Source organism: Anomaloglossus baeobatrachus, chromosome 9 (assembly GCF_048569485.1).
Source record: "Anomaloglossus baeobatrachus isolate aAnoBae1 chromosome 9, aAnoBae1.hap1, whole genome shotgun sequence".
Lineage (NCBI taxonomy): Eukaryota > Metazoa > Chordata > Amphibia > Anura > Aromobatidae > Anomaloglossus > Anomaloglossus baeobatrachus.
The window spans coordinates 49,953,880-49,976,397 of record NC_134361.1 but is presented as its reverse complement, the minus strand read 5'-3'; the positions used below and the strand labels follow the sequence as shown (position 1 = coordinate 49,976,397).

At 48.1% G+C, this 22,518-nt stretch overlaps 1 protein-coding gene across 1 annotated transcript in view; it reads right to left on the bottom strand.

The window, feature by feature from the left end:
- Positions 1-4,010: 4,010 nt before the first annotated feature.
- Positions 4,011-22,518, bottom strand: part of VAMP7 (vesicle associated membrane protein 7) — a 58,575-nt gene continuing 40,067 nt past the window's right edge. The window contains exons 7-8 of the mRNA XM_075322637.1: positions 13,078-13,170; positions 4,011-5,310 (exon numbers count right to left, since the gene is read on the bottom strand). Of these exons, the coding sequence (XP_075178752.1) occupies positions 5,242-5,310; positions 13,078-13,170 (162 nt within the window). The 3' untranslated portion in view covers positions 4,011-5,241. The remainder of the gene's footprint in view (positions 5,311-13,077; positions 13,171-22,518) is intronic.

Here is a 22,518-nt window from a genome sequence, read left to right as displayed (position 1 = left end):
AGTATGCAGAATTATGAATGCAGCTCTGGAGTGTAGTACAGGCTGTAACTCTGGATTTGCCTCCAGAAGTCATTGCTCTTTAGGCCTTTTTCAGACGTCAGTGATTCTGGTACGTATGTGTTTTTTTTTGTTTTTTTTTTATATGTACCAGAATCGCTGACATACGCAAACCCATTCTAATCAATGGGTCTGCTCACACATTAGTGATTTTTCACTGAACGTGTCTCCGTGCAGCGTACAGGCGTGTCCGTGATTCTGCACGGAGACAAGTCAGTTTTTTTATGGCATCACTGATGACCCACGGACCACACTATGGTGTGATCCGTGTGTGATCAGTGAAACACGTACCAGCAAATCACGGACATATTAAATATTTTCAACTTACTTTGCCTGCGATTCGCTCTGCAGCCTCCGCTCTCGGCAGCTCCTGCCTGGCTTATGAATATTCATGAAAGCAGGAACAGCCGACCAGGAAGTAGGTGCAGAGAGCGGTGGGCGGAGGCTGCAGACCCGAGGAGATCAGCACCATGGACAGCAGTAGTGAAGATAGGTGAGTAATGTCCATATGCAATCACACATCACGGATTGCACATGGACAACCCACGTGTGCCGTGAATCACGGAGGGACATGTGCGTGTTTTACACGTCAGACGTTCTTCACTGTTTTTCACTGACGTGTGAAACGGGCCTTATAGTGAGAAAGTGACGCTGCAGCAGTGCAATCCCGTTACCCCAGTCTGCTGTGCACATTGGGGGGGGGGGGGGTCTGTATTTCCATGTGACTTTGCTGTATTACAGCCCAGCGGTCACAAGCAGTGTCTGCTACATTCACAGCATCCTGGCCCAGAGTTTGCCAACTGTAAGCCCCTCCCCCTCTTAAAGGGGGTTTTCAATAAAAACAGAGAATAGCTCCTTGTTCAACACCTGATCTGTAGGGAGAAGCCATGCTCTGCAGCTCGGCTGCTGACAATCTCTGGACACTTTTCCCCCATTTTGTGCCAGACGTGAGAATGGAGTAAATTAACGCCACATCTGGACAAACACTGCGCGGCTTTCATTTGTTATTTTTTTTTTGTTAACTCTTTATTTTTTAGCAATCTAAGATGTACAATAATTACAAAACACAAAACGTAAAGCAAACATCTCAGGAGGAACAGAAACTAAGAGTAGAAACAATAAAACAATCCGGATAAAGCAACGCTTCAATCCCGGCGAGTGCGGTAACAATCATCGGTCATCCATCACCCGCTAAGCGGCAGACAAAATGGCCATAACGGACAGGAAAGAGAAACAAAAAAAATAACTCTTGCGTCGTCTTCTTTTGTCATCTTGCCGTCCTCTTTGGCTGTTTCCTGGCTGATGACCGCTATGTCCCCATTACTGCAGCTACTGAGGATATCCAGGCCTCTTCAGACCGTGGAAATCCGTATCTAGATTGCCATATTCATGGCCGACAACCTCCGAGACCCCTAGTCAATCCGCTCATGGCAGTCTGTATATGGTCCGTGAAATGCACCATCGGCACCTGGCCTAATCCCAGGGACTGGTGTATCCCCCCTACTCCTAAATTTGTGCCCAACTAAACAAATTGCCTGTCACCCAACTTTCCTAGAAAACAATATATTTTTCAACGCCGTGGCAGAATAAGACAAGTCAAAGTGGATCTGTTACCAGATTTCACAATACTAAGTTATCCCCTGGACTTGATGAGGCTGGTGTACTTACTAACACAAGCCATAGAGTAGCTGTATGTATAATTCAGCTAGACAAGGCGAAGAAGAGAGCTGGAGTTTACCTTATTTTCGGGATTATAAAGCCATTCAGGTCTGGATTTTCTTAGTGTAAGTACACCAGTCTGATCAAAACTCTACTTAACGAATGCAGTTTGTAGTGAAAAGTCTGGTAACTCATCAGGTAATTCTTTTAGTTTAATAGGGAAAAATCTAGTGACCGGTTCCCTTTAAGTGGATCTTTAAGACCGGATGAGGCTGGTGTGCTTACTAAGAAAATCCACATCTAAATGGCCTCATAAGCTGAGACCAGCTCTCTAGGTCCATCTTGGACTCATCCTATTATCAAGATTACACAGCCATTCTGATAAGGATTTTCTTAGTAAGTACACCAGCCTCATCAGGTTTATTTAATAGTATATGAACTTTATAAGACAAAATATGGTGACTAATTCAATTTAAAGTTTTTGTTTCATTGGTGGCCTAAACCAATAAGCAGAATGGAGGGGCTGTGGCCCTCCAGTGCTGTATATATAAATGTGCCTGGTACTGCGGCTCCTCCTACGCGAGGGCATCGGGCATAGACCCAGATATGCCACCAGGTACAAGCCTCAGACCCAGGGGGAAAGGTGTAAATGTTCTGTAAACTACAAAAAGGTGCAACAGTAAAGAAAACCTTCCCATGTGCAATAGTCAACAACAGAAACAAAGCGACATAATATAATAAAGCAAGATGGAAGCCGTAACAAAGCGACATACTGTGATAAAGCAAGATGGAAGCCGTAACAAAGCGACATACTGTGATAAAGCAAGATGGAAGCCGTAACAAAGCGACATAATATAATAAAGCAAGATGGAAGCCATGTATACTCTATATATCGTATATACAAAATTATTTTCCTTGTGGCGTTAAATAAAGCAGAAGAATATCTGTACAGAATCGGAGAACATGGGACAATAATACAGGTAAGAAAATAAACCTTAGTTTCAGCCGATGACTGAGTTATTACACAAACCTGATGTAAATCAGTATAATGTCAGCACGGCCCGGATGTGGTGAGGCTGATGCTGTGTGACCACATTGCCATTTCTTAGTTCTGTCTCTTCCTGGGAAAGCTGGGTGACAACCATCATGGACACCATCGCATCCCTTACAATTGTCTTCCAGCTTTCCTAGAATTTGGAATAGAAAATTGGTCTGGAAATTGCAGTTTATTGGACGGAGAGGATGGATCATTGCAATGGGTGAGACTCCGAAAAATGAGCAAAAAGATATGCAGAGCCTGCTTCTGAGCTCTGGTCCGATCCTCTGTTGCAGCCGCCAGACCCGGTCCTGTATCCCCCGTCGCTTCCAAGGCCGCACAATGTCGGGACCTGTGAAGCGAGATGTCGGCACAAGGATGGCGGACGCAGATGTGAAGTCCAGCGGCAACAAAGGCGTGGACTAGAGATTGGAGGGGGGGGGGGGGGGCATCATGAATCTTTTTGCGGATATCTAGTATCCGTATTGTTGATAACCCCAATATTCCAAGGTCCAGGACCCATGAACATGACACTGCAGACATATAGGTACCAAATGTGCCGATGTATGTGGTCAGGAGGAGGTACCTTATTATCTTTAAGTAATGCCAGTATTTTCAAAGAGTCCATGAAAGAAAAAAAAAAAACGGGGATCCTACAGGTCTATGGGTGCTGTATAATGAATCCATACCGGTTGGGTTCTGTTCACATATTTAAAAAGGGAACCGGTCACCAGATTTGGGGCCTATAAGCTGCGGCCACCACCAGTGAGCTCTTATATACATTCTAACATGCTGTATATAAGAGCCCAAGCCGCTGTGTATAATGTAAAAATCACTTTATAATACTCACTTAAGGGGCGGTGCAGACCGGTTAGATGGAAGTCTCCATTCTCCGGTATCGGCGCCTCCTCTTTCGGCCATCTTTGTCGTCCTTCTGAATCCTGGGTGCATGACACGTCCTAAGTCATCCACACTAGCCTGCATTGAGGTCTTGCGCAGGCACAAGTGTTGTAGTGCGCCTGCTCTGGTCCTCAATGCCGGCTAGTGTGGATGACGTAGGACGCGTCATGCACCCAGGCTTCAGAAGAAGGACGACCAAGATGGCCGAAAGAGAATGCGCCGGTACCGGAGAACGAAGACACCCATCTGACCAGTCTGCACCGCACCTTAGGTGAGTATTATAAAGTGATTTTTATGTTCTCACAGCGGCCTGGGCTCTTATATACAGAATGTTAGAATAATGTAGATAAGAGACCACTGGTGGTGGCCGCAGCTTATAGGCCCCAAATCTGGTGACAGGTTCCCTTTAAGAACATGTAATGTATGCCCTTATTAAAACATGTCCATAGATCTCATGCACTTTTTTCAAAAATTGAGCTGGACAGCAGCGTCACAGTAACAAAAAAATAAATCCTGCACGGTATCCACTATCTTCTTTGTAATGGGAGTCATTAGTGGATACATGGCCCTGTCTGACTGTACAGTGAAATGTGCGTGGTGTGAATCGATTCTCAGGACCTGGTCCATCAGCCACGTCAGTCACCTGTGGCCACCGGACAGGAGCCCCCTGTGAACTGCCTCCTACCTCCCGGCATCTGTGGCTCTTCTTTAGAGTAGTCGGCCTGGCACAATGTCACATCACATTGCACCCATGTTGTGGTGCTAGGCCAGCTAGCCCAAAGAGGAGCCACTGATCCCATTGCAGGGCTCCCTTGTGGTAGCCATAGGTTGCCAACGTGGCTGCTGGACCGATCCATGCCATATCTAATGGATACAGCTGTGTGCATGAATTTTGGGGTGATAACCAGCATGGACGGCTTCCAGTGGGGTGGTCTTCCAGCTTTCCTAAAATCAGGGTACAGCTTTAAAGAGAGGGCACAGGGCTGTGTACACTGGCAGATGGTCCACTTAGACGTCCGAGGGCCTGCAAATTAGCCGTCATTACCGGATGACCCGAGCACGCGGACATGTCACCTACCTCACCTTCACGATGGTGGCCGGGAGATGATTTATGGGAGTGATAGTGTCATAGAAAAATAACAGTGGTTTTGCCCCATGAAGAGCGGGGGTGGATGGCATCAATTACACGGGCGGCTGGGTCAGAGAAAATTAAAAGGACAAAACACTCGGCAGAGGTTAAAACATGAACCCGTCCAATATACATATATTATTTAAGGACAGAAATGGGTGCAAATAAAGAAATGGTGGAACGCCACGTCCCGTCACCGCCCTTCATCTCCAGTGGCTGCACGGGACGGCGGACTCCGGGGGAGCGGGAGGTATAAGGCAGAGAGATACATTGTCCGATATGGATGGAGGGGCCACCGATGGCGGAGAACGTCCCATACCTCGGTGTCTGGGGGGGAAAAGGCTTTTCCATCAAGTCTCTTTTCTACAGGACGCTACATGTGTGAACAGGTCGTACGCTGCGCTCTGGTTCCTGTTGATGGTCTTCATGCATCAGAGGAGATGGGGGAGATGGAGAGGGGCTACTTATTCACACAGTTGGGCCATGTCAGCCCTCCGCATGCTGCCGACACAATGATGTAGATGACGACCTGAGGAGGAACACAGCGGATGAGTCCAGAGGAATACAACACTAGATATATCAGGGAACGGTCGCTTAACTAAGAACGTCTCATAACAAAATCACATATTGTTCACATTTACGTAAAATTATTTATTTTTAGAAAAAAAAAAAAAAAAAAAAAAAAAAAAAGACAAAACCTTACCTAAAAAAGAGAATTTTGTTTACTTACCGTAAATTCTTTTTCTTATAGTTCCGACATGGGAGACCCAAACCATGGGTGTATAGCTTCTGCCTCCGGAGGACACACAAAGTACTACACTCAAACGTGTAGCTCCTCCCTCCTGGCTATATACACCCCCTGGATGACAATCTACCCAGTTCAGTGCAAAAGCTGAAGGAGGACATCCACCCATAAGTAGAGATAGAGTAAAACTCGGAAAGACCAGAACTCTGACTACTAACAACAGCCGGTGAAACACACGGAACAAAAAACTGCCAACAGGCAACAGGGAGGGTGCTGGGTCTCCCATGTCGGAACTACAAGAAAAAGAATTTACGGTAAGTAAACAAAATTCTCTTTTTCTTTATCGTTCCTTATGGGAGACCCAGACCATGGGACGTTCCAAAGCAGTCCATGGGTGGGAAATAAACCAAACTGAGAAGTAGGCAAAACCTAACTTCACAAATGGGCGACAGCCGCCTGAAGAATGCGTCTGCCCAAGCTCGCATCTGCCGAAGCATGAGCATGCACTTGGTAGTGCTTCGAAAAAGTGTGCAGACTGGACCACGTGGCAGCCTGACAAACCTGCTGAGCCGTAGCCTGGTGCCTGAAAGCCCAGGAGGCACCGACAGCTCTGGTCGAGTGTGCCTTAATCCCTGGCGGAGGAGGCACCTGAGAAAACTGGTAGGCATCGGTGATAGCCGACCTGATCCAACGAGCTAGGGTCGGTTTAGAAGCAGCGAGACCCTTGCGCTGACCAGTGTTTAGCACAAAAAGTGAGGTGCACCGCCTAAAAACGGCGGTGCGTGACACATAGATTCGGAGCGCCCGCACCAAATCTAAGGAGTGCAACGCCTTCTCAAAACGATGCACAGGGGCCGGACATAGAGAAGGCAATGAAATGTCCTGGTTAAGGTGGAAAGGAGACACCACCTTAGGGAGAAAGTCCGGAGTCGGACGAAGAACCACCTCGTCTTGGTGAAACACCAAAAAGGGGGATTCCGAAGAGAGCGCAGCCAAATCAGAAACTCTCCTGAGAGAAGTTATGGCTACTAGAAAAACAACTTTCTGTGAAAGTCTAAACAAAGGAACCTCCCTGAGAGGCTCAAAGGGGGGTTTCTGTAAGGCCGTGAGGACCAGATTAAGGTCCCAGGGATCCAGGGGCCGCCGGTAAGGAGGAATGATGTGAGATGCGCCCTGCATGAAGGTGCGCACCTGAGCCAGTCGGGCGATACGCCGCTGGAACAATACCGACAGAGCCGACACCTGTCCCTTGAGGGAATTGAGGGGCAGACCTAGCTGTAGACCGGACTGTAGAAAAGACAGGATGGTCGGCAAGGAGAACGGCCAAGGAGCATGGTCGGAAGAGCGACACCAGGACAAGAAAATCCTCCAAGTCCTGTGGTAAATCTTGGCCGAGGAAGACTTCCGAGCCTGAGTCATGGTGGAGATGACCTCAGAGGGAATGCCTGAATCCGTCAGGATCCAGGACTCAAGAGCCACGCCGTCAATCTGAGAGCCGCAGAATTCTGGCGGAAGAACGGACCTTGAGAGAGAAGGTCTGGGCGGTCCGGGAGATGCCACGGCACCTCTACGGACAGACGGAGCAGGTCTGGGTACCAAGCTCGCCTGGGCCAGTCCGGAGCAATGAGTATGACTCGACGGCCCTCCATTCTGATCTTGCGCAGAACCCTGGGCAAGAGAGCTAGAGGGGGAAACACATAGGCCAGACGGAACTGAGACCAATCTTGAACCAGTGCGTCTGCTGCGAAGGCTTGAGGATCGTGGGAGCGAGCCACGTAAACCGGAACCTTGTTGTTGTGCCGGGATGCCATTAGATCCACTTCCGGAGTGCCCCACTTGCGGCAGATTGATCTGAACACTGACAGATGCAGGGCCCACTCGCCGCTGTCCACGGTTTGACGGCTGAGATAATCGGCCTCCCAGTTTTCCACGCCTGGGATGTGGACTGCAGATATGGTGGACTTGGAGTCCTCCGTCCACTGGAGGATTCGTTGAACCTCCAACATCGCCAGACGGCTGTGAGTCCCGCCCCGGTGATTGATGTAGGCAACCGTTGTCGCGTTGTCCGACTGAACCCGAATGTGCCTGCCCGCCAACAGGTGGTGAAAGGCTAGGAGGGCTAGCAACACAGCTCTGATCTCCGGCACATTGATCGAGAGGGCTGATTCGGACGGAGTCCAAGTGCCCTGTGCTCGGTGATGGAGAAATACTGCTCCCCAACCGGAGAGGCTGGCATCCGTGGTGAGGATCACCCAGGACGGAGTCAGGAAGGAGCGTCCCTGTGACAGAGAGAGAGGGGCCGAAGCCACCACTGAAGGGAGCTCCTAGCCTGTGATGACAGAGCCACCAGCCTGTGCAAGGAAGAGATCTGCTTGTCCCAACAGCGGAGAATGTCCAGCTGCAGGGGACGCAGATGGAACTAGGCAAAGGGAACCGCTTCCATTGACGCCACCATCTGACCCAGCACCTGCATGAGGTGTCTGATGGAATGACGGCGGTGCCTCAGCAGAGCGCGCACCGCCAGACGAAGGGACTGCTGTTTGACTAAGGGCAACTTGACAAGTGCCGGCAGAGTCTCGAATTGCATCCCTAGGTACATAAGTACCTGGGTCGGGATCAGAGTGGACTTGGGCAGGTTGACAAGCCACCTGAACTGAACTAGCGTGGCGAGAGTGAGAGAGACACTCCGCTGGCAGTCTACACTGGATGAGGCCTTGACTAGAAGGTCGTCCAGGTAAGGAATCACTGCCAACCCCTGGAGGTGCAGGACCGCAACCACAGCTGCCATGACCTTGGTGAATACTCGAGGGGCCGTGGCTAAGCCGAAGGGGAGAGCCACAAATTGGAAATGTTCCTCTCCGATTGCAAAGCGCAGCCAACGCTGGTGTGAGACCGCAATAGGCACATGCAGATAGGCATCTCTGATGTCGATGGATGCCAGAAAATCTCCTTGGGTCATTGAGGCAATGACCGATCTCAGAGATTCCATGCGAAAGTGCCGCACCTGAACATGCTTGTTGAGAAGCTTGAGATCCAGGATGGGCCGGAAGGAACCGTCCTTCTTGGGGACTAAAAAGAGGTTTGAGTAGAAACCGCTGAACCGTTCCCGGGCGGGAACCGGAACAATTACACCGCTGGCCTGCAGGGATGCCACGGCCTGAGAGAAGGCGGCGGCTTTGGAGCAGGGGGGTGTGGACAGAAAAAAATCTGTTTGGCGGGCTGGAAGAAAATTCTATCCTGTAGCCGTGGGAGATTATATCCCGCACCCACTGATCGGCGACGTGTTGAAACCACACGTCTCCAAAGTGGGAGAGCCTGCCACCGACCAAGGACGTTGCTGGCGCAGCCAGATAGTCAAGAGGAGGCTGCCTTAGTGGCAGCAGCTCCTCCGGTCTTTTGAGGACGGGGCTTTGCGCGCCAGTTGGATTTACGATCCTTGGCTGCGGTAGTGGACGAGGCCGAGGGCTTAGAGGATGACCAGTTAGAGGAACGAAAGGAACGAAACCTCGATTGGATCCTGCCCTGGACAGGTTTCCTGGCTTTAGTTTGTGGCAAGGAAGTACTCTTCCCGCCAGTAGCTTCCTTAATTATGTCATCCAGCTGTTCCCCAAACAGCCGGGACCCAGCAAAAGGGAGACTCGCAAGGTACTTCTTAGAGGAAGCGTCTGCTTTCCACTCTCGAAGCCACAAGATCCTGCGGATCGCGAGGGAGTTAGCGGAGGCCACCGCCGTGCGGTGAGAAGCCTCCAGGATGGCAGACATGGCGTAGGATGCAAAAGCCGAAGCTTGAGAAGTTAAGGCATCCATCTCAGGAATAGAGTCCCTGGTTAGTGAATGTATCTCCTCCAGAGAGGCAGAGACTGCTTTAAGAGCCCACACTGCCGCAAAAGACGGGGAGAACGAGGCTCCTGCCGCCTCATATACAGACTTGGCCAAAAGGTCAACCTGGCGGTCAGTGGGATCCTTAAGAGAAGTGCCATCAGCCACAGCTACGACTGTGCGGGCTGAGATTCTGGACACCGGAGGGTCTACCTTTGGGGACTGGGCCCATTCCTTAACCACCTCTGGTGGAAAAGGAAAACGGTCATCTGAACTACGCTTCGGAAAACGTTTGTCAGGACAGGCCCTGGGCTTGGTAACAGTGGTCTGAAAGCTGGAGTGGTTAAAGAACATACTCCTAGCTTTCTTAGGTGAGGTAAACTGGTGTATCTCTACCAGAGAGGCTTGTTCCTCTGACTCCGGTGGGTTGAGGTTCAGTACGGAGTTAATGGATGCAATCAAGTCACTAACATCCGCATCACCCTCAGACAAGTCAATGGGGTACATAGAGGTAGAGTCTGAGCCCACAGTAAACGAATCCTCCTCGCCCTGCCCCTCGGCACGTGAATCAGAGCCGTGGGAAGAGGAAGGAGAAGGGTCCCTGCGTCTCCGTTTAGGGGGACGGGGTTCTAGGACATGCTCTGAGAGCTCTGCAGAGCTCAGAGTAGCAGGGGCACCCTGAGAAGGGGGCTGATGCATGGTCAGCAGTGTCCGGGACAGCTGCCCCATGGAGTCGGCAAAAGACTGGGAAATAGCTTGTGAAAAGGATGCTACCCAAGCCGGGGGTTCAGCCACCGGGGCCGGAGCAGCCGGAGGGACCCCTGAGGAGGCTCCAGGCTGAGACACAACCATATTAGCACAGGCATCACAATGTGGGTATGTGCTTGGCTCTGGCAGAATGAGCTTACAAGCAGTGCATATAGCATACATGTTTGCAGCCTTGCTCCTGGTGACAGACATGCTGCTGATGGTGGAGGCTCTGCAGCCAGAATACACTCCTGTAGAATGCCTGAGAGTGTAATAAAAGTCCACAACCAGAGGTTGTGGCTTACCAGACCGCTCTCTGTGTGCCCTCCGGATTCCACAGCTCAAAGCCCAAGTGAAGCGTCAGCCCTCCTAAACAGCAGCAGCTGCAGCATCCAGCGCCGTCCAGTGTAAGAACGCTGAGAAAATGGCGCTGGAAGGAGGAGGGGGGCGGGTATTAGGCCAAGAGCGGGAAAACGGAGGGCCAGAGAGATACAGGGAGAGATACAGGGGAGGGAACATCTCCCCAGAGAGGAGTGCCCTCCCCTCTGCTGGCCGGGCGGCGTCCTGTATGCATGACATGCAGAAAAGCCGAAACCGAAACTAGGCCCAAACTGAAGCCGGGGCCTAGATTTTAAAATGCGGCCGACGAGCAGGCACCTTCGGCGCGGTTCTCAGGGGAAACCCCCAGAACCGGCCGGAATTTACAGTAACGATAAAACACATACTGTCCCCCTAATAAAAGTACCCGGGACCCCTGAAAAACGTCTCAATACTTAGCTTTTGAGACGCAGGGCCAGTCCCTGAGGGGGGGTGAACGCTCCTTCCAGCAGGAACCAGACAGGGCTGCGGATGGAGACCGGTCTCCTGCAAGCAGAGAGGACCGTGACGGCTCCCACTTCAACCCAGAGCCTCTCAGAGGATGAGAAGGAGCGCGGCATGTGAAGGCTCCAGCCTTGTAAAGTCAACCTTAACAGCACCGCCGACAGAGTGGGGTGTGAAGGGACATGCCGGGAGTCCAGACTGGACCCGCTTTTCTTCCAAATCTTGAAAATCAAAATAAAAATGAAAAAATATCAGAGAATGCAAGTGTGTGTACCTCCTGAAACACAAAGCATTGAACTGGGTAGATTGTCATCCAGGGGGTGTATATAGCCAGGAGGGAGGAGCTACACGTTTGAGTGTAGTACTTTGTGTGTCCTCCGGAGGCAGAAGCTATACACCCATGGTTTGGGTCTCCCATAAGGAACGATAAAGAAAAGAAAAATCTGACAACCCTTACACTAGACGCACACGTCCTGTTCTTTACAGAAGACTTTTCAGAAGTCTCATGGTCTTCATAGACAGGATTATACTAAAATAAAACCTATACATACACACACTATACTATAGATAATACAGGATCCACCATTTCCAAAAAGTGAGATATCACAGCTAACCTTCTCCCCCTAATGTGCAATGACTGATAACACCTCTATAGAAAGTAGATAACACAAGATTCACCATTTACAATAAGTGATGTCACAGCTCACCTCCTCCTCTTTCTGTACAATTACGGATCACCTCTGTATACAGTAGATAACACAGGACCCACCATTCACAATAGGTGATATCGCAGTTCACCTTCTCCTCTTCTACAATGACTGATAACATCTCTATATACAGTAGATAACAGAATCCACTATTTATAATAGGTGATGTCACAGCTCACCTCCTCCCCTGTACAATTACTGATATCCACTGTATATAGAGATATCAGTAATTTTACATGGGAGGTGGTGAACTGTGACATTGCCTATTATGAATGGTAAATTCCGTTATCTACTGTATATAGAGATGTAAACAGAATCCGCCATTCATAATAGGCAGTGTCACAGCTCACCTCTTCCCCTGTACAATTACTGATAACATCTCTATATACAGTAGATAACCCACCATTCACAATAGATGGTAACAGCTCACCTCCTCACCTACTGTACAATGATTGATAACACCTCTATATACAGTAGATAGCACAGAATCCAACATTCTCAATAGGTGATGTCACAGCTTACCTGCTCCCCTGTACAATGACTGATAACATCTAACTATATAGTAGATAATAGGATCCACCATTCATGATAGGTGATGTCACAGCTCACCTCCTCCCCTGCACAACTACTGATATCATTATATACATTGGATAACCCACCAATCACAATAGGAGATGTCACAGCTTAGCTCCTCCCCTACTGTACAATGACTGATAACACCTATAGGAGATAACACAGCATCCAACATTCAAAATATGTGTCATAGCTCACCTCCTCTCCTACTGTACGATTGATAACACCTCTATATACAGTAGATCGCACAGAATCCACCATTCTCAATAGGTGATGTCACAGCTTACCTCCTCCCCTGTACAATGACTGATAACATCTCTATATAGAGTAGATAACAGGATCCACCATTCATAATAGGTGATGTCACAGCTCACCTTCTCTCTATAGCTTCACAATTCCTTTGATAGGATAAGAGCACGCTCAGATAATGCTTCTATAGAAACAAATAGGGTCCACTGTCAGGGAGTTGGGACCCAATATTAGGCCTCATGGTCAGTGGAAAATATGCTATTCTTTTTTACTATAGTGATATCAAAAATGTAAAAAAAAAAAATAAATAAAACCAAAAGTCCATTTTCTGATGACACGCTCTCTAAAAAGGAGTTGTTTGGGATTAAGGGTGCTTTACACGCTGCGACATCGCTAGCAATCTCGTTAGCGATGTGACACGCCGGATCTCAGATGCGATCTGCTGGGATCGCACATAGGTCGTTTTTATCGCACTGGTCACATGTGTGATCTCGGCAGATCGCATCTGCGATCTGGCGGGTCACATCGCTAACGAGATCGCTAGCGATGTCGCAGCGTGTAAAGCACCCTTTAGGAAACACCCTTACAAGCGATAAGTGTATACAGTATAATGGGACCGCTCCTCCGTACTCACTATTGTCACAATCACAATGATGATGGTCAGCTTCAGATTCTTCATGCACATCGCCCGGGCGAGATTTCTGCTTGTGGTCTTAAAGGTAACAGACTGCAATGAGAATTAAAGGGTTAAGAAACATGACGCATAAGAGGAGTGTCCGGTCAAGCGTTTTTAACTATTAATCTTGCACATTCTGTAAGTGAGTACATACTGGACTGCAGAAGGAGTTAACAATGAATCCATCAGTGAGCTCATCTGACAGAGCTTACAGTCCATACCTCTCAGGAACGCTTGTAATTGATCAGTGTAAATGCACGGCAATGCATGCCTCACACTTCCTGTCCTTTACAAAAGACTTTTCAGCAGTTTCATTATCAACACAGTCGGGACGGATTACAATAAAATATAATACCTTATATACACAATGGATAACATAGGATCCATCAATCACAAAAAAGTGGGCTCTCACCGATCGCAAGTCATCACCTATCTTCTGGATAAGGTGACGATTTATTCTCACCGGACCACCCCTTTAAAGGTTGATTTTATCAATTACAGTAGAGCCACATGGAATTTGTAAACAAAAAAAGAAAAAAAAAACAACCCCAAAACACTAAAAATGGAACCCCCTTTATCTTTCATCTAGTCACAAGTCATCTAGTGAACAAGACATCTGTTGATTGCAGACAATGCTTTCCAACAAGCTCACTGACCGATTCTCTGGTAACTCCTTCTGCAATCTGGTATGTAATGTTATAAACAGAGGCTATGGAAGCTAATTGGTTAAATGGGTTTAAAGAAAAACACCATTGTAAAGTGATTTTTTTTTAGCTAAAATACATGCATGTATTTTGGGTACATTTTTGTAATTGGATTTTATTAAAAAAAAATCTCCATGGCTTGCACGGTTGCTTGCTGCAAAATGAGTTAGGCTAGTTTCACACTTGCGTTCAGCGGAGTCCGTCACCATGGAGAATAGCGCAGTCCGTTAACGCACTGCGCTATTCTCCATAGACTTGTATGGATGACGCACTGTAACGCAAGTCTCAGCGTTGCATCCGCCGGACGACGCAGCGTCGTTATTTTGACGCTGCGTCGTGCGGAAGGAACGCAGCATGTAACGTTTTTTTGAGCAGCGCAATTCTTTGGATTTCTCTGTGCATGCTCTCTCTGGCTCCCTCCACCTGTAACCAGGGTACACATCGGGTAACCAAGGAACCCTGGTTACGTGTGCCAGGAGCCCGACACTTCCCCGCTCGGCTCCGCTCCTTCCCCCCCTCTCACACACTCACACTCACCTGTCCCCCAGCTATGCAGTCCCCACGGCACTGACGTCCTCAGCCATGGCCCCGCTCGGCTCCACCCACTTCGCACTCCGCCCCCCGCACACATTGTCGGCGACCGAACGATCAGCTGATCACCCGGCGGCCGGCTACTGGGAGTGATCGGCTGATCACCCGGCGGCCGGCTACTGGGAGTGATCGGCTGATCACCCGGCGGCCGGCTACTGTGAGCGATCGGCTGATCACCCGGCGGCCGGCTACTGTGAGCGATCGGCTGATCACCCGGCGGCCGGCTACTGGGAGTGATCGGCTGATCACCCGGCGGCCGGCTACTGGGAGTGATCGGCTGATCACCCGGCGGCCGACTACTGTTAGCGATCAGCTGATCGTTCACAGTAAACGAATTGTGTTGTTTTGCAGCATCCGTTGTGCCACTATATGCAACACATCCGTTGCATCCATCACACAACGCAATGCAACGGATACCGTTCAACGCAAGTGTGAAACTAGCCTTAGGCTATGTGCGCACTAGAAATGTGAAGTTTCTCAAGAAAATGTCTTGAGAAACTTCTGGGAGTGAAAGATTTCCGGACCTCCGGAAAAAATCCGCACCAAATCCGCATGCGGATTTGCCGCGATTTTCCTGCGGGTGGTTCCCTGCGGATTTTGCAGGCTGTACTGCTGAAATCCGCAGGGTACCTGCGGAAATAATGAACATGCTCATTTTCTCAAGAAATTTTCTCGAGAAAAATTCTTCTCAAGGAAATGTCTTGAGAAAAATCCGCACAGTGCGCACAGCAATTTTTTTTCCCATAGAATTTGCTGGGAAATGTCTGCACAAAGATTGCAGACATTTCTCAAGAAATTTCCGCGGCAAATCCGCGGGTAAAATGGTCTAGTGCGCACAGAGCCTTAACGGAGTAACCTGTCAGTAAGCGCACTGTCTGCCAGGAGGGTTTGTAAGGCTGCTTTCACACTTCCGTTTTTTGGCATCAGGCGCAATCTGGTTTGTGACTGATGCAATGGACCCGTGGCAGATTGTTGCAAAACTGATGCGACTGATCCGGCAAACAACGGATCCGTAGTCCAATTTTTTTTTTTCCTTTCAAACAGTTAGATGAGGAGAGAGAGAGATTTTTGTGACCAGAAGTGAATTTACACAACGTCAGAGGCAAAAACCAGACCCGGCCGCCTCATTCCGTCATTTGCCGGATGATGATGGATCTGGCGCCCATAGGCTTGCATTGTATATAAAATAAAAAAAAAAAAAAAAAAAAAAAAAAAAAAAAGGGACGGCGACTTCCAATATGTCACCGGACATAAAAAATGTGGCTTTGGATGTTCCTTTTCAGCTGCCGCAAACACAAATTTCGCCGGATCTGGCACATGCCATATGAAACGCAAGGCCATGCGGCACAATCTGGCGCTAATACAAGTCTATGAGGAAAAAATGAATCCGGCGCCGGATCTGTTTTAGCCGCAATTCGCCGGATTGTGCCTGATGGCAAAAAACGGATGTGTAAAAGAGGCCTAACTCTCTTATCTGTCTTTTTTGGAGCTCCTCTCAGCTGATTTATGACCACAGACCACATCAATGTTAAAAGGAACCTGTCACCAGTTTTTTGCCCTATAAGCTGCGCCCCTCACCAGTGGCCTCTTATATACAGCATTCTAACATGCTGTATATAAGAACCCAGGCCGCTGTGTAGAATGTACAAATCCCTTTATAATACTCACCTAAACGGTCGCTCGGTTGGCCAGATGGGCGTCTCCGTTGCCGGCGCCGCCTCTTTCGCCCATCTTTGTCCTCCTTCTCTAGCCGCGGTGCATGACTGGTCCGACGTCATCCACACTCGCCGGCATTCAGATCCTGAGCAGGGCAGATCAAAATATTGTAGTGCGCCTGCGCAGGACCGGCGAGTGTGTATAACGTAGACGCGTCATGCACCCAGGCTTCAGAAAGAGGACGAAGATGGCTGAAAGAGGAGGCGCCGGCACCGGAGAAAAACATCTGGCCAACCGAGCGACCGTTTAGGTGAGTATTATAAAGTGTTTTTTATGTTCTCACAATGTCCTGGGCTCTTATATACAGTATGTTAGAACACTGTATATAAGAGCCCGGTGGTGGTGGCCGCAGCTTATAGGGCAAAAAAGTGGTGACAAGTTCCCTTTAAGTGTGCAGGGAGAGAAAAAAAGGCTGAAAAGAAGGGAATTTTGTTTACTTACCGTAAATTCCTTTTCTTCTAGCTCCAATTGGGAGACCCAGACAATTGGGTGTATAGCTTCTGCCTCCGGAGGCCACACAAAGTATTACACTTAAAAGTGTAAAGCCCCTCCCCTTCTGCCTATACACCCCCCCCCGTGCATCACGGGCTCCTCAGTTTTGGTGCAAAAGCAGGAAGGAGGAAAACTTATAAATTGGTCTAAAGTAAATTCAATCCGAAGGAAGTTCGGAGAACTGAACCATGAACCAAAAGAACAATTCAACATGAACAACATGTGTACACAAAAGAACAACAGCCCGAAGGGAACAGGGGCGGGTGCTGGGTCTCCCAATTGGAGCTAGAAGAAAAGGAATTTACGGTAAGTAAACAAAATTCCCTTCTTCTTTGTCGCTCCATTGGGAGACCCAGACAATTGGGACGTCCAAAAGCAGTCCCTGGGTGGGTAAAATAATACCTCGTAATAGAGCCGTAAAAACGGCCCCTTCCTACAGGTGGGAAACCGCCCCCTGCAGGACTCGCCTACCTAGGCTGGCATCTGCCGAAGCATAGGTATGCACCTGATAGTGTTTTGTGAAAGTGTGCAGGCTCGACCAGGTAGCCGCCTGACACACCTGCTGAGCCGTAGCCTGGTGCCGCAAAGCCCAGGACGCACCCACGGCTCTGGTAGAATGGGCCTTCAGCCCTGAGGGAATCGGAAACCCAGAAGAACGGTAGGCTTCGAGAATTGGTTCCTTGATCCACCGAGCCAGGGTTGACTTGGAAGCCTGTGACCCTTTACGCTGGCCAGCGACAAGGACAAAGAGTGCATCCGAGCGGCGCAGGGGCGCCGTACGAGAAATGTAGAGTCTGAGTGCTCTCACCAGATCTAACAAGTGCAAATCCTTTTCACATTGGTGAACTGGATGAGGACAAAAAGAAGGTAAAGAGATATCCTGATTGAGATGAAAGGGGGATACCACCTTCGGGAGAAATTCCGGAACCGGCCGCAGAACCACCTTGTCCTGGTGAAACACCAGGAAAGGGGCTTTGCATGACAGCGCTGCCAGCTCAGACACTCTCCGAAGTGATGTGACTGCTACTAGGAAGACCACTTTCTGCGAAAGGCGTGAAAGAGAAATATCCCTCATTGGCTCGAACGGTGGTTTCTGAAGAACCATCAGCACCCTGTTCAGATCCCAGGGTTCTAACGGACGCTTGTAAGGAGGGACTATGTGACAAACCCCCTGCAGGAACGTGCGTACCTGTGGAAGTCTGGCTAGGCGCTTCTGAAAAAACACAGAGAGCGCTGAGACCTGTCCCTTAAGGGAGCCAAGCGACAAACCCTTTTCCAATCCGGATTGAAGGAAGGAAAGAAAAGTAGGCAAGGCAAATGGCCAGGGAGAAAAACCCTGATCAGAGCACCAGGATAAGAATATCCTCCACGTCCTGTGGTAGATCTTGGCGGACGTTGGTTTCCTGGCCTGTCTCATAGTGGCAATGACCTCTTGAGATAACCCTGAAGACGCTAGGATCCAGGACTCAATGGCCACACAGTCAGGTTGAGGGCCGCAGAATTCAGATGGAAAAACGGCCCTTGAGACAGTAAATCTGGTCGGTCTGGTAGTGCCCACGGTTGGCCCACCGTGAGATGCCACAGATCCGGGTACCACGACCTCCTCGGCCAATCTGGAGCGGCGAGGATGGCGCGACGGCAGTCGGACCTGATCTTGCGTAACACTCTGGGCAGCAGTGCCAGAGGAGGAAACACATAAGGTAGTTGGAACTGCGACCAATCCTGAACTAATGCGTCCGCCGCCAGAGCGCTGTGATCTTGAGACCGTGCCATGAATGCCGGGACCTTGTTGTTGTGCCGTGACGCCATTAGGTCGACGTCCGGCATCCCCCAGCGGCAACAGATCTCTTGAAACACGTCCGGGTGAAGGGACCATTCCCCTGCGTCCATGCCCTGGCGACTGAGAAAGTCTGCTTCCCAGTTTTCTACGCCCGGGATGTGAACTGCGGAGATGGTGGAGGCTGTGGCTTCCACCCACAGCAGAATCCGCCGGACTTCCTGGAAGGCTTGCCGACTGCGTGTTCCGCCTTGGTGGTTGATGTATGCCACCGCGGTGGAGTTGTCCGACTGAATTCGGATCTGCTTGCCTTCCAGCCACGGCTGGAACGCCTTCAGGGCAAGATACACTGCCCTTATCTCCAGAACATTGATCTGTAGGGAGGACTCCGGCTGAGTCCAGGTACCCTGAGCCCTGTGGTGGAGAAAGACCGCTCCCCACCCTGACAGACTCGCGTCCGTCGTGACCACCGCCCAGGATGGGGGTAGGAAGGATTTCCCCTTCGACAATGAAGTGGGAAGAAGCCACCACCGAAGGGAGGCTTTGGCTGCCTGAGAAAGGGAGATGTTCCTGTCGAGGGACGTCGACTTCCTGTCCCATTTGCGGAGAATGTCCCACTGAAGTGGACGCAGATGAAACTGCGCAAAAGGAACTGCCTCCATTGCTGCCACCATCTTCCCTAGGAAATGCATGAGGCGCCTCAAGGGGTGTGACTGGCCTTGAAGGAGAGATTGCACCCCTGTCTGTAGTGAACGCTGTTTGTTCAGCGGAAGCTTCACTATCGCTGAGAGAGTATGAAACTCCATGCCAAGATATGTCAGTGATTGGGCCGGTGTCAGATTTGACTTTGGGAAATTGATGATCCACCCGAATCTCTGGAGTGTCTCCAGAGCAATGTCCAGGCTGTGTTGGCATGCCACTCGAGAGGGTGCCTTGACAAGCAGATCGTCTAAGTAAGGGATCACCGAGTGTCCCTGAGAGTGTAGGACTGCTACCACTGTTGCCATGACCTTGGTGAAAACCCGTGGGGCTGTCGCCAGGCCGAAAGGCAGTGCCACGAACTGAAGGTGTTCGTCCCCTATGGCGAAACGCAGGAAGCGCTGATGCTCTGATGCAATCGGTACGTGGAGATAAGCATCTTTGATGTCGATTGATGCTAGGAAATCTCCTTGGGACATTGAGGCAATGACGGAGCGGAGCGATTCCATCCGGAACCGCCTGGTTTTTACGTGTTTGTTGAGCAGTTTTAGGTCCAGAACAGGACGGAAAGATCCGTCCTTTTTTGGCACCACAAACAAGTTGGAGTAAAAACCGTGACCCTGTTGCTGAAGAGGAACAGGGATCACCACTCCTTCTGCCTTCAGAGTGCTGACCGCCTGAAGAAGAGCATCGGCTCGCTCGGGGGGCGGAGATGTTCTGAAGAAACGAGTCGGAGGACGAGAGCTGAACTCTATCCTGTAACCGTGAGACAGAATGTCTCTCACCCAACGGTCTTGTACCTGTGGCAGCCAGGCGTCGCAAAAGCGGGAGAGCCTGCCACCGCCCGAGGATGCGGTTTGAAGAGGCCGAAAGTCATGAGGAAGCCGCTTTGGGAGCGGTTCCTCCGGCGGTCTTTTTAGGACGTGACTTAGACCGCCATGAATCGGAGTCCCTCTGACCCTTCTGTGGCCTGTTGGACGAGGAGAATTGAGACCTGGCCGCGGGCCGAAAGGACCGAAACCTCGATTGTACCTTCCGTTGTTGAGGTCTGTTTGGTTTGGACTGGGGTAAGGATGAGTCCTTTCCCTTGGATTGCTTAATGATTTCATCCAATCGCTCACCAAACAGGCGGTCGCCAGAAAGTGGCAAACCGGTTAAGAACTTTTTGGAAGCAGAGTCTGCCTTCCATTCACGTAGCCACAAGGCCCTGCGGACTGCCACCGAATTGGCGGATGCTACCGCCGTACGGCTCGCAGAGTCCAGGACAGCATTAATGGCGTAGGACGCAAATGCCGACGCCTGAGAGGTTAAGGACACCACTTGCGGAGCAGAGACACGTGTGACTGCATTAATCTGCGAGTGACAAGCTGAGATAGCTTGGAGTGCCCATACGGCTGCGAATGCCGGAGCAAAGGAAGCGCCGATAGCTTCATAGATGGATTTCAGCCAGAGTTCCATCTGTCTGTCAGTGGCATCTTTGAGTGAAGCCCCATCTTCCACTGCAACTATGGATCTAGCCGCCAGTCTGGAGACTGGAGGATCCACCTTGGGACACTGAGCCCAACCCTTGACAACGTCAGGGGGGAAGGGATAACGTGTGTCCTTAAGGCGCTTAGAAAAGCGCTTATCTGGACAAGCTCGGTGTTTCTGTACTGCCTCTCTGAAGTCGGAGTGATCCAGAAACGTACTCATTGTACGTTTGGGAAACCTAAAACGGAATTTCTCCTGCTGAGAAGCTGACTCCTCAATTGGAGGAGCTGGGGGAGAAAGATCCAACACCTGATTGATGGACGCTATAAGGTCATTCACTATGGCGTCTCCTTCTGGTGTATCTAGGTTGAGAGCGACCTCAGGATCAGAATCCTGATCTGCCACCTCCGCTTCATCCTCTAGAGAGTCCTCCTGCTGAGACCCTGAGCAGTGTGATGAGGTCGAGGGAAGCTCCCAGCGAGCCCGCTTAGGCGGTCTGGGACTGCGGTCCGTGTCGGAGACCTCACCTTGGGACCTATGAGTCACCCCAGGAGCACTTTGCTGCTCCAACCGAGGGGGGCCTGGGGTCAATGATTCCACAGTGCCCGGGGCCTGTGTTACCGTTCTGGACTGCAAAGCTTCTAGTATCCTAGCAGACCATTTATCCATAGTCTCAGAAAGTTTGTCAGCGAATACTGCAAACTCCGTCCCTGTCACCTGGACAGTGGTAGCAGGTGGTTCCACCTGGGCCACCAGTGGCAGAGGCTCCGGCTGAGTAAGTGCCGCAGGGGCCGAGCATTGTACACAATGAGGGTAGGTGGAACCTGCCGGTAGCATAGCCGCACATGAGGTACAGGTTGCAAAGTAAGCCTGTGCTTTGGCACCCTTGCTTTTTGCGGACGACATGCTGTTGTCTCCTCAGAGTACAATCCGGGAGGGTATATAGCCAAAAATCAACAGTGCGACCGTACAGAGTATATGTATAGCCTATAAGTATATATAAGTATATATATATATATATATATATATATATATATATATAAGTATATATATATATATATAAGTATATATATATATATATAAGTATATATATATATATATATATATATATATATATATAAGTATATATATATATATATAAGTATATATATATATATATATATATAAGTATATATATATATATATATATATATAAGTATATATATATATATATAAGTATATATATATATATATATATATATATATATATATAAGTATATATATATATATATAAGTATATATATATATATATATATAAGTATATATATATATATATATATATATAAGTATATATATATATATATATATATATAAGTATATATAAGTATATATATATATATATATATATATAAGTATATATAAGTATATATATATATATATATATATATATATATATATAAGTATATATATATATATATATATATATATATATAAGTATATATATATATATATATATAAATATATATAAGTATATATATATATATATATATAAATATATATAAGTATATATATATATATATATATAAATATATATAAGTATATATATATATATATATATATATAAGTATATATATATATATATATATATATATAAGTATATATATATATATATATATATATATATAAGTATATATATATATATATATAAGTATATATATATATATATATATATATATAAGTATATATATATATATATATATATATATAAGTATATATATATATATATATATAAGTATATATATATATATATATATATATATATATATATATATATATATATATATATATATATATATATATATATATATATATATATATATATATATATATATATATATATATATATATATATATATATATATATATATATATATATATATATATATATATATATATATATATATATATATA